The following is a 12400-nucleotide window of genomic DNA, read 5'->3' as shown; positions in this document are numbered from 1 at the left end:
CTGCTGAGTATGTGCCTCCGCTCCTCCTTCCCACTCCTACCCATTTATTTGCCTCCTTGCCTCTCGTCCTTCCTGCCCTCCCCTTCTCTCAGCCCCCACCTTCCTCCTTCAGCTCCCCTCTCCCTCTTTTCCCTTTCTCTCCTGGCCCCCGCCTCCTCTCCCGTGTGGGGGCTGCTTTCTCCCTGACTCAGCAAGGTGCTTTATAAGGTGCTGAGGGGGCTCAGCCAAATCCAAACCACATTGTGCAGACACTCTCCATAAGGAGCAGGCTGCAAACCAGGGGAGAAGGATGGACTGCACCCCCGCACCCCACCCCGGCCCTTCATGGCTCCCTCCCTCTGAAACGGAGGCTCCTTGAGGACCTCTTGGCTGGCCTCATTGCCAGTCACCCACTGGGCATCTGCCTTCTTGACCTTGGCATGGGCATCAAAAGATCGTGGGGCTCACCGGCCAAGAATGTCATTGAAACTCCAGAGTTCTGGCTGGGGTGGAGGGGTGAGGGGGAAGAGTCCCCCCCCCCCCCCGGCACTTTTCAGAAGGAGCCCCCCCCAAGCAGATTTCGTCAGAGCTGCTACTGATGCCCTGGAAAGCCCCCTGCCCCCATCCCCAGGCCAGCTCCCCTTTCCCAGCTCTTTTTCTCCTTGTTTAGAAAGAAGAAAGAAAGAAAGAAAAAGAAAGAAAGAAAGAAAGAAAGAAAGAAAGAAAGAAAGAAAGAAAGAAAGAAAGAAAAAGAAAGAAAGAAGAAAAAGAAAAAAAAAACCAACAACAAAGTCTGTCCCACTCCAGTGAGGTAATTGAAAACAAACTTCTTCCCCCCCCCCCCCCCCACCTCAGTCGGCACAGTGCAGAAAAGGGAAGAGCTGCCTGGGAACCCAGCACTGGTCCTGACCACGCCGCCTGGCTCTGACCTGCAGCCTGGAGGGGCTGTGGCAGGGCTGGCAGGGCACCCCCCTCCTTTCTCTGGGGGCACTGGGGCAGGAGGGTGGAGTGAAGAATCTGATGCTAGTCCAGAGAGAGGAATCACCTTCCAGGGCTGGCCCACCACCGCCTCTCCCACTTTGAAAAAAAACAAACAGCAGAAGCAACTTATTACCAAATGATTTAATTGGTGGTCTGGATCTAGAGCACTCAAGCCTTGGAGACCAAAGGACTGTCCCCCAAGAAGTCACCAAGAGGAGATGTCTGCAAGCCCCAGACGTGAACCGTTTCCTCTGCACTCCCCCTGGCAGCTCTCTGGACCGGGAGAAAGGGGGCGGGAAGGAGACCCTCTATGGAGGGTGTAGGCTTATGGGTCCCCCAGGTATCCTGCCTAGCAAGTCCCCACCCAGGCCTGAGGGAAGGAAGGAGGGAGAGCACTCCGCGGCCACCACCGCCCCCCCCCCCCCCGGTACCCCACCACTGGAAAACATCAACAACCCCAAACCCCAAAGGCAAGAGGAGACCGAAAGCCTTTAGGGGGAAGCATTTCACAGATGGGGACTCTTGGTCTGTCCATCGCCTTGAATGGGAGCATTCCCGCTGAGTCACCCGTGCAGCCGCTGGTGTTGAAACTGGTCCGGTGCCTCCTGCTGATTAATGAACTACAATTCCCCCACCCATGTGCAGTCTCCCGGCCACGGGGAAGAATGAAGAACCTTGTGAACCTGAGGGGAAAACCCTCAGCCAAGTGCTCTCTACTTTCCTTAGAGCTGGGCAGTGGGCCTGTGGTGCCCTCTGTCTCCCCCACCCCAGGGGGCATTGTGAGCCAGTTAGTCACCTGCCCCAGCCCCAGCGCCTCACTTAGCCCCAGCTCTTGGAAATGGGACAGGCGGCGGGACAATAGGCAAGGGGGGCGGTCAGCCCAGACAAAGGGCAGCAGGAAAAACACCATCACTTGCTACGAAGCCAGCTCGCTGGCATTTGGGAGAATGTGTCATTGCATTTACTCAGGGGGAGGGGGAGGGGAGGGAAGGTTAGAGATGAGGAGTCAGAGGTAGGGCGAGCGCAGGGACCCCGCACCCCAGGTCGACGCCGTCGGAGAAGAAAAGGAGCGGGCGGCTCCCTCCCCTAGCTCGGGGAGCCTGCAGACGGACTGATGCCCTCCCCGCCCCCTCCCCCAGGAGGCCCAGGGTGGTACCGCCGCAGCCTCGCCTCACCTCACCCCCCCTCGGTGTTGTGGGAGGGATAGGAGCCCCAGAAGCCCTCCCTTCCCTCCTCCCCCCTCCTCCCCCCAGCCCGGGGAGGGCCGCTACAATTTGTGGTTACAGCTTTACACGTCAGAAAAAAAAAAAAAAAAAAAAAAAAAAGTTTGCAGAATGTCCCACACCGAAAAAAAAAAAAAAAAATCCGAAACCGAGCGAAAAAAACCTGCGAGTGGGCCTGGCGGATGGGATTATTAAAGCTTCGCCGGAGCCGCGGCTCGCCCTCCCACTCCGCCAGCCTCCGGGAGAGGAGCCGCGCCCGGCCGGCCCGGCCCCCAGCCCCATGGACCTCCGAGCAGGTAGGAGCCTGGCGTCCGAGGCCCCGGCCCCCGCCCCCGCCCGGGAGCCGCGAGATCCGGTTCCCGTGCCTCCTCCGGGAGCCCCGAGCCGGGGCCGGGCTGGGGAGCCGGGAGCTACCCCGGCCAGCAGGGCTCGGGCCGGGGGAGGCACGGCTGGGCGCCCTCGAGAGGGGCCGGGCGGGGACGCGGCATTCCTGAAGTCCGCCCGGCGGAGCCAGGAGGTGGCCGGGAGCGCGGCGGGGAGCCCGCGCGACCCGCTGACCAGGGCAGCCGGCAACCTGGAGCCCCTGCGAGACGGGGTCCCGGGGATCCCAGCGGAAAGAGCCCCGCGCGAAAGTCGGGGAGAGCGAGTCCGAGGCGGGGAGCGGGACTGCGGGAGGGAGACACGGCGCGCGGGGAGGAGGGGGCCGGGGAGGAAGAGGGGAGAAGGGCGGGGAGCCCGAGGCCGGGCCGGCGGGAGGCGAGGGGAGGCCGACACCTCGGGCCCGCCGCGCTCCCTCCCCGGCCCGCCGGGAGGGGAGGGCGGGAAGGAGGGCGGGCGAGAGGAGAGGAGGGCGGAGGGCAGAGCCGAGCCTGGCTGGGCCGGGCCGGGCCGGGCCGGGCTGCGGGACTCGCGGCTTCCTCGCTGCGCGCTGCGCGGCTGGAGCCCACCATGCTGCCCGCGGCCGGGGAGCCGGCGGCAGGTAGGGGCCGGGCGGCGGGGCGGGCGGCGGCGGCGGCAGCGAGTCCCCGGTCCGGCCCGCCGTGGCCTGGGAGTGATTAGTGCGGGGGACGGGCACAGCCCGGCCGGACCGGGCAGGAGAAAGTCCGTCACCGGCGGCAGCGGCCGCTCGGCCCCGGCGGCCCGCGGGAGGGCGGGCAGGGCAGGGAGTTGACGCGCGGGAAAGGGCAGCGGCCCGGCAGAGCCCGGCGCCCCGGACCCCGCCCCCGCCCCCGCCGCCGGGAAGGGAGCGACCGGGCGGGAGCGGGCCGGGGGCGGGGCCGGGGGCGCCGAGGCCACACAAGGGGAAGGCGCCGCCGCCGCGGGGAGGGGGCCGAGAGCGAGAGGTCACCGCCGAGGGGGAGGGCCAGCGAGCGGCCGCCTCCGCAAAGTTCTCGGGCCGAGCCCCTCGAGGGAAAGCCCAGGTCCCCCGGGCCTCTCCAGAGTGCCCTCATCTCTGCCTTCCCCAACTTCCTTCCCAGTGACTCCACGCTGCGCTCCAGAAGCCCCCACCCGCACAGACCCCCAGTCCCAGGGGACCCCGTCCCAGTTTCCCCCAGCGCCCGGCCTGGCCCGCCCGGCTGGGGTAGGAGGGAGCTGCCAGGAGGGGAGGGGAAGGTGGAAGTCCCCAGCCTTGGAAACAGAGGCTGAGCGTGAGGGCAGTGGACACACACCTCTGACAGGAACTCTCTGACCCTGACCCTGAGGGGCTGACACCTCCCGGCTTTCACAACCCCCACAGAACCCCGTTTCCGGCTCTGAGCACACACTGCCCCTCCCTCGGGACACCGGGACACATTCCTCGGAGAGACCAGACAGCAACCCCCGCCTCCCCCTGCAGTTTGGATCTGCCACCCTCACTGCCCTGGAGCCACACACTCAACCAGGGGAGAAAACAGGCACCAGGCAGATGGCAGCAAGTGTCACCTAGCAGCCCTCCCGTCCCCAGTCTCTCCTCCAGACTGGTGTAATGGCTCCCTCTCCCCTCCACAGAGCCCCGCACTCCTCCCCGTTCACACTTGTGCACACCACCTGGCCACACCAGCTACTCTATTAGTGACACTTCACATTCCTCCCCACAATCCAATCCCACCTGCCTATTCACACCGGGGCTCCTGCCCGCTCCCTCCCAGCCCCCTCCCAGCCCCTCCCACACCTCTGAATAACAACACCCTTTCAAGCTCACCCGCACACTTGCCCAGACTATTTCCTTCTCTTGGTCCCCATGCCTGGCTCTTAGCTGGCTGCTTAGGTCCCCCAGCTTCATCCTGCACCCCTTGGGAACACCTGGGGTCCTCTTGCAGCACAATCCAGAACCTCTCACTCCAACAGCTCAACTCCTGTATCCATACTGACTTCACAAGGCAGGGTGGCCGGCCCACCTGTCTGCTTCTTTCCCTGGGCCTCTCAGGCCTCAGTTTCTTCTTCTGTCATTTAGGCTGGAAGAGAAGGGCAGGAAGGGGGCTGCTGAAGATGACAGCAGAGATGGAGCCGACACGGTTCCGCTGAGAGGGACTTCAGTGTGCATAGCGCAGCCCTCGCGCAAGCCCCATCACCTGATGGGTTGGTGGCAAAGCTAGGGCTCCTGACTTCTGGGCCTATGTGCACTCACTCACTAAGCACTTCTCAGTGACCTGGGGCAGAGGGAAGCAAGGAGAGGATGGAAGGGAGAAGAGACAGAGCGGAGGGCAGCCAGCCCAGAGGACAAGGAAAGATGGGCTGTTTCTGTGGGCCTGTCCCTGAGGAGGCAGGTCAGGAGGAGCCCCCGAGGGCCATTTCCTACAGTTCAGTGCCTGGATCTCCCACTGCAGTGGACACATCACCCCCTAAACCACTTCCTTTCCCCAACTCCCCGCAACAGATCCCTCCAAGGTCACTGGGGAAGCTGGTCCGGGGCTGGCCTGAGGGCGGAGCCTTTCCGGCTGGCTCCCACATTTTTCAGCACCTCTGGAGCCCTGTGATGCCTCCCTGGCTCCTACATTTTTGGCTGATAGCCCTCACGCACCCATCCCAGGTGCCGAGTCTCCTGGCTGATTTGTCCTGCCCACCCTGGCTGCCCTGGCCCATCTGCCCCACTGAGCCCCCCACCCTTACTGAATGAGGTCAGCCTGGAGGATACAGGCCAGGGATCAAGGGGCGGCTGCTAAAGACATGAGAACACGGCTATGCCTGCCTGTGCTGCCCTGTCAGGGTGGCCATGCGCTTGCATGGGCTGAGTGTGTGTGTGTGTGTGTGTGTGTGTGTGTGTGTGTGTTCACAAGGGGGGCCTAGGTTCCCAGGGCCCAGGGATCTGGATGGAATTAGGGGCCGACCGGGCGGGGGCCAGGATGGGGGGTGGGGGGCTCCAGCAGGAAACGTGAGCTGCACTCATTAGCTCCTCACGTGCTCAGCCGGATTTATAAACACAAGGGAAGAGGGGATGTAAACAATCAGTGGGCAGCAGCCAGAGGCAGAGCTGGGGTGGGGGCTGGGCTAGGGGCCAGGACTGGGGGAGGGGGCCCAGGACACAGCCCCCAGTGGCCCCGTCCACCTGCACACCGTGAGCCTGGCCAGAAGGATGGAAGAGGGCTCCAGGATGCCCACCTAGTTCTCCCTCCCAGGGATGCAGGCAAGCTGCAAGCTGCACCAAGTTCCACTGCTTACAACTCAACCACAGGTGTTCTTTGCCCCAGATGGCTATCAGTTTGCTTCCTGAGATATGGGGACATCTTGCCCAGAGTGGAAGCTGTTGTAACCGAGAGGAGAGCCCTGTCCCCCTTTCTCCTCTCCCAGCCTCTTCTCCCTCTAGATACCTGAGACTCCTTCCTTCTTTCTGGCTCTCTCTATGGGTCGGTCAGTACGATCCTTCTGCTCTTTCCCCTGCCCCCACCCCCCAGCCTGCAGTGACACAGTTACCTCAGAACTGAAATATTCCTGGAAACACCAGCCTCGTCTGGTTAATTTCATGAGCCGTTTTTCTGCCCAGATGACTTAGCTCTTGTTTATCCAAAGACTTCTCCCCCTGTTGTCCCTGTGTGGGGAGCCAGTTCTCCCCAGGGGTGTCCCACAGGGCCCAGAAGGGGAGGGGAAAACCAGGCCCAGAGTTGGGGTCCTGACCCTGTGCCCCTCCCCCACCCCCCTCCGTGCCACTGGCCCAGTCTCAGAACTCCGGCCAGAAGGGCTGCCCAAAGCAGGGTGGGGGAAAGAGGTGAGCCCAGCTCCCAGGGTTTCAGCTGGGACCCTCAGCACTGCTGCTAACTCAAGGCTGGAAGGGCCACTGCGCACCTCAGCATGTCTCCAACCTCCACAACTAACCCCGTATTGTACCCTTCGGATCTTGGAAGTGACTCTGCCAGATATCCGGGCTGAGGGTAGCCCCAGGCTTCGTGCAGAGGAGAAGGGCCTGGAATTCCCTTGGGATGTGAGAAACAGTGACTAGAAAGGAACGCAGAGTCAGCAGGAGCTAGGCATGGGAAGGCAGAATGAGGAAAGGAGCACCAGGAGGGAAGCCACAGGCTGCAGATGGGGACAAGGACAAGGGGGCCAGTCACCTGCCTGATCCCGCTCTCTGTCTACATACGCACCCACGCACCCACCCATGCTCTCAAACGAAGAGCCCCTTATCCCCAGGGGCAGGGTCTCTGAGACTGGTGCTCTCCCCCACCCTGCCCACTCCCATGCTCCATCAATAAAGTTGCCAACCAAGCATCTGAAAGGGTCAAGACTGATGGGCCGGGCCACTGCAGAAGTCCCTACCTGACCCCTACACCCTTGTAAGAGGCATTCTCTACAGTTGGAGTCTTAAACCCTCTCTCAAACCCTGACCCGGCATTACGACTAACTCCAAACTTCCCCTAACTCTAAGTACAGTCAAATTGTCAAACGCATACCCAACTCGTTTCTATCACATATGTCATTATGAAACTTTGACAGTGGAAAAGAGAAAGTAGAAGAAACGACTCATGATCTCACACCTACCCAAGCTTAAAACCCAAACCAGCCCTCTCTTCATGACACGCCGTGTGCTACCCCAGCTGACATCTAAATCAACATATTCACAGACCTTGGCCCCAGTGAACCCTGTGCCTGTCCAAACCTAACCACATCCCCCAGCTGGACTCAAACCTCAGCCACACTCAGTCAGCCAAATCCTAATAAACTAACCTGAAATTTTTAAAAGTAACCCAGTCCTTAAACCTAACCTAGGCCAATGCCAATTATAGCCTTACCCCAACCTAACCTTAATTGCCTTTACCCAGCCCCAATGCCCCCTGAATCCTGGTCTCGTTCTCTTCACCGTGGACCTCACCTAAAAGCTGGGAAAATCATGTCTCCCAACTGCCTGCGTCTGTCCTCACGGAACTGAGCCCTGGGCTCTGGTATCTCAAGATGTCCAAACTCTCCAGCACCGTTGGCTGACAAACCAAACGCATCAGATACATCATATTCCCTCTCCTCCTCCCTTTCACTTCCCCCACCCTCCCTCTTCACTGCAGGCTGATCAAAGGACCTCATTCAAGGGGTGCCTGGTGGCTCAGTTGGTTAAGCATCTGACCCTTGATTTTGGCTCAGGTCTCGATCTCTAGGGGTCCTGGGATGGAGCCCCCAGTCACGCTCCACGCTCAGCGGGGGAGTCTGCTTCCCCTCTTCCTCTGCACCTCCCCTGCTCGCGCACGCGCGCACACACACACACACACACACACACACGTGTGTGTGCGCGCACGCTCTCTCTCTCTCTCTCTCTCTCTCTCTCTCTCTGAAATAAATGAATACATCTTAAAAAACAAACAACAAACTCACTCAGGTCAAACTTTTCCCCATGCAACCTCCTAGATAAGAACGGGGCCGACCTCCACCCTGCGTCAGTCCACGCGCAGGAATCCTATGCTAGAACGTACCCACCACTGATTACAGGAGCCAGCCCTGTGTCCTTCAGCCTGACGCTGGTGATCTAACCCTCCCCCTTGCCTCCTATGGCTCAGCTTGGACTTGTCTCGGGGCAGCCTCTCTCGGGCCCTTCCCAGGGCTGACTGCTCTCAGCCGGCAGCGGGGACACGTGCTGTTTCCCACCCCTTGGCTCCAGTGGGACTGGGAGGCTGGGAGAGGAGGCTGAACCCAGGCATACTGATTCACAGACCCTAGGCCTGGCCCCGTCCCTCCACGTACGCACACATATGTGTCGGCATACGGATGGTGACTCTCAGCTGACACACTAATATACTCTCCAATATGTGCTCATAGATACACACACAGAGGCCAAGTCCCGGTCCTCAAACACATACATGCCTCCATACACACACACCCCGGCCAGGAACACTCCCTTCCTCCACCCGCCCTGCCTCCCATCCGGCAGCCCCCACTCACCACCCCCCCAGCCCAAGGTGGGGACAGGCACCTGAGGGGCTGCCAGCTGAGTCCTCCACTGGGCCTGGGCCCGCCCTCATGCCTCTTGCCCATCCTGTCCACAGGGGACTCGTGGGGGATGCTAGCTTGCCTGTGTACTGTCCTCTGGCACCTCCCTGCAGTGCCAGCCCTCAATCGCACAGGGGACCCAGGGCCTGGCCCCTCCATCCAGAAAACCTACGACCTCACCCGCTACCTGGAGCACCAACTCCGCAGCTTGGCTGGGACCTACGTGAGTACCCGGGGCGGCTGAAAGGTCTGGGAGTTGGGCAACGAATGAGAAGTTGGTGGAAGAGAGACAGAATGGTGGAGGGGTTCCAGTGAGCACTGGTGACCAGGGGGGCCCTTTGGTTCCAAACAGTCCCCATGTCTGGCCTATCTCCTGCCCTTCCCTCTGAGGTGCCCCCTCCTTCCCATCCCTGGCCCCAGGACTAGGCATGTGGGCAGGCCTCGCACCCGCCTTGGCCCATTGCCCCACTGGCTGCCGGCCCAGCCGCCCGCCTCCCCCTGGGGGCCGGGGAAGTCTCTTCTGTTTACACCGTGTTGTGGTGTCTCTTGCACGGGCGGGGCTGGGTGGGGATGGAGGGGCCCCACCTCCCATGCCTGTGTTCCAGCTCGCCTCTGCCCCAGACCTGGGGCCCTGCTGCTCTGGACCCATGGGCCTCCCCTCTGTCTGCCTCTCCCATCCTAGCTGGGCCTCCTAGGGGGGACTTGGGGGAAGGGGGCTGCAGGGAAGCCAGGCCAGTAGTGGCAGGAGGTTCAGGGGTGTGGATGGAAGTTGTGCCATAAGGATCTGGGGGCAGTCCAGAGGTGTTCTGAGAGCCCAGGAGAGAAGGAAAGAGGGTCAGAGTTGCCGAGGACTATGGGGAACCGGCCCCCTCTTCCCGTGTTCCTCTTCCACATCCCAGACCCTACTCTGGAGCCAGGGAAAGAAAGGGGAGGAGGGTGGCGGGGGAGCTGGCTCCAGCCCCAGGATACACCGAGGAAATTAGTTTGTCTCTGTGCTTGTCAGCGTGTGAACCTCCCCCTGGGCCCTTGCCTATCCCAGGCCTCGCCCCTCTCTGCTCCCTTTCTCTCTGGCTGCAACGTCCCCCTCAGCCCCTTCCCTGGGCCCCAGGCCTCTCCCTTGAGGGTTGGCAGAGCTCTGTCCTCCCTGGACTGCCTCCTCTACCCTTCCTCCAGCCCAACTCTTGAGACTGCCTCAGTTTCTTCCTTCTGCAGCCCTGCTCCTATGAGCCCTTCCTTGGGGGACTTAGTGCTTCGGGAGCACTGTCTGTCCCCTGCCCTTCCGCCCGTGGGACCAGGCATGGAGGCATCGGGAGGCAAAGGGAGCCCTGGTTCCCACGGGCCCCTCTGCCTTTCCACCCGCTTTCCCCTTCCCTGGCCAAAAACCTTTGCTTGACTCTGCTACCCCCTCTAGCTCCCGACCCTTTTTCTCCCCTGGCTTTCCCTGCCAAACTTCTCGAAGGAGTGGTCTACACCCTCTGCCTCAGCTTCCTCTCCGCCCACTCACTCCTTAACCCCCTGCAATCTGGCCTCCAGGCCACTGAAGCGGTTCTCTCTCCGAGGTCATCAGGCACCTCCTTCTTGCCAAACCCGACAGAATTTTCTAAGGCTCACTCTCCTTGGTGTCTGTTTTGCAGCCACACTGTCCAGCACTGCTGCCTTCTGAACTCTTCTTGGCTCTGCACTCTTCTGGTCCACCTTCCACCTCTGCAGCCTGGCCTCCGGGGTCCTCCCGGCCCCTCTTCCTCTCTGCCCTGCCCCGCGGCGGGCCCACTCCCAAGGCTCGCACACACAGCCAATCAGCACGTCCTCCCTGAGTATCTCCTGCGAGTTTTTCTCTTTCCACACCTCTCCATAGGGGAGTTCGTCACCCCCACTGCCTCAGCTGTCACCTCCATGCAGATGACATCCCCGGAGAAACTTGGGGGAGGCCCTGGAACAGAGAGGGGCCTAGTGTGGAGACGGGGCCAGTGTCAGGGGACACAGGACATAGCAGCTCTGGGGGCAGGTATCTCCTGGTGACCGCTGGCTACTCGGCCCTCCTCCTTCCACATCGCCCTCTCCTTTTCACAGCTGAACTACCTGGGCCCCCCTTTCAACGAGCCTGACTTCAACCCACCTCGGCTGGGGGCAGAGACCCTGCCCAGGGCCACCGTCAACCTGGATGTGTGGCGAAGCCTCAACGACAAACTGCGGCTGACCCAGAACTATGAGGCCTACAGCCACCTGCTGTGCTACTTGCGAGGCCTCAACCGCCAGGCGGCCACGGCCGAGCTGCGCCGCAGCCTGGCCCACTTCTGCACCAGCCTCCAGGGCCTGCTGGGCAGCATCGCGGGGGTCATGGCGGCTCTGGGCTACCCGCTGCCCCAGCCTCTGCCCGGCACTGAGCCCACCTGGGCCCCTGGCCCTGCCCACAGCGACTTCCTCCAGAAGATGGACGACTTCTGGCTGCTGAAGGAGCTGCAGACCTGGCTGTGGCGCTCAGCCAAGGACTTCAACCGGCTCAAGAAGAAGATGCAGCCTCCCGCGGCTGCAGTCACCCTGCACCTGGAGGCCCGTGGCTTCTGATCTCTGACCTGTGCCACCTCCCCACTCCCCTGCTCCTTCAAACCCTGCGCCCGCTCGGGGAGGGAGAAACCTGTATGCCAACACTCGTTGAGCCAGGAGACAGAAGCCATGAGCCTCTGGCCCTCTCCGGACTTGAAAGAGGGTGTGATGCAATAAGGCCTGTCCCCTCCCTGCTTCCCAAAGTTGTGCAGGTCTGGGGAAGAGGTGCAATAGGCCCCGTCCCATCGCCACAGGAAGGAATGCTCACGGGAGCCCCAAGGGGCTCAAGTTGGTGCAAAGGCTCTCACAGCTTCCTGTGTCCTGCCCAGCACTGGCCAGTGCCCCACTGCCCCTCCAATGGCACTTCCAGGAAGCGTGCCTGTAGGGCAGGGGGGGCGGGCCACCACAGCACGTGCCTTTCTGGGGTGAAGCCCTTCGGCTGCCCCGCTCTTCTTCGATGGGTGTTGCTCCCCTGTCCCCAAATAACTCAGTACATCCGATTCAGGAAACATACACAGTGGCAAGTCCAAACAGGAAAAAATGGGATTTAAAAGTGCAAGAGGAAGGGTCTGCATTGGAGGTGGTACTGAAAGCATAGGGCCAGGCACAGACCGGACCCAGGGGTCACCAAGGCAGTCGGTGGCACAGGATGGCAGCCAAAAGGACCTTGCCTTGCATCTTGTCGCCGGCATCACGGCGCCTCCTCCCCACCCCAGTTTCCAGGCTGGCTGTGGATTGCCCAGGCTGGGGAGGGCAACCGTAGCCACAGCCACAGGGTTCCCTGAAAGTTTACATTGCAGTAGCATTGCGGGTGCGGGGGGCAGCCCCCCCCCAGGCCCTGCCCCCCAGCCTCACCCACTCATGACTCTAAGTTTGTTGTATTAATATTTATTTATTTGGAGATGTTATTTATTAGATGATATTTATTGCAGAATTTCTATTCTTGTATTAACAAATAAAATGCTTGCCCCAGGACTTCATCTCTTTGCTTGGCCTTGCCCCTCCTCCTGGCCCTTCCCTGCCTGGGCTCCCGCGCCCCCACGGGCTCGGAGCCTGCCAGTCCAAGAGGTAGCTCGGAGAGGCGGAGAACTTGGGGAAGTGGCTCTGCCCCGTCCACAGGGAGGGTGTGCACGCAGCACACTCTGCTCCTCCACCCACGGCGTGTTCCTTTAGTCCTTCCACCGTCTTGTCCGCCCCCTCCCGGCCTTTGCTCAGCCCACCTCACCTCTCAGGATTATTTTAAGGGTCTTGTAGGTCTGTCTCCCTAAGCTGTCCACCTGTCCCTC

At 61.4% G+C, this 12400-nt stretch overlaps 1 protein-coding gene across 1 annotated transcript; it reads left to right on the top strand.

The window, feature by feature from the left end:
• The first annotated feature begins 1962 nt into the window (after window positions 1-1962).
• CLCF1 (cardiotrophin like cytokine factor 1) lies at window positions 1963-12089 on the top strand. Its single transcript, XM_027578175.2, has 3 exons — window positions 1963-2479; window positions 8627-8793; window positions 10641-12089. Exons 1-3 carry the CDS (start codon window positions 2464-2466, stop codon window positions 11133-11135), a joined length of 678 nt encoding a protein of 225 aa, XP_027433976.2. The 5' UTR covers window positions 1963-2463; the 3' UTR covers window positions 11136-12089.
• The last annotated feature ends 311 nt before the right edge of the window (window positions 12090-12400 follow it).

Source organism: Zalophus californianus, chromosome 11 (genome assembly GCF_009762305.2).
Source record: "Zalophus californianus isolate mZalCal1 chromosome 11, mZalCal1.pri.v2, whole genome shotgun sequence".
NCBI lineage: Eukaryota > Metazoa > Chordata > Mammalia > Carnivora > Otariidae > Zalophus > Zalophus californianus.
The sequence above is the reverse complement of the archived record's forward strand: the minus strand, read 5'-3'. Positions and strand labels throughout refer to the sequence as shown.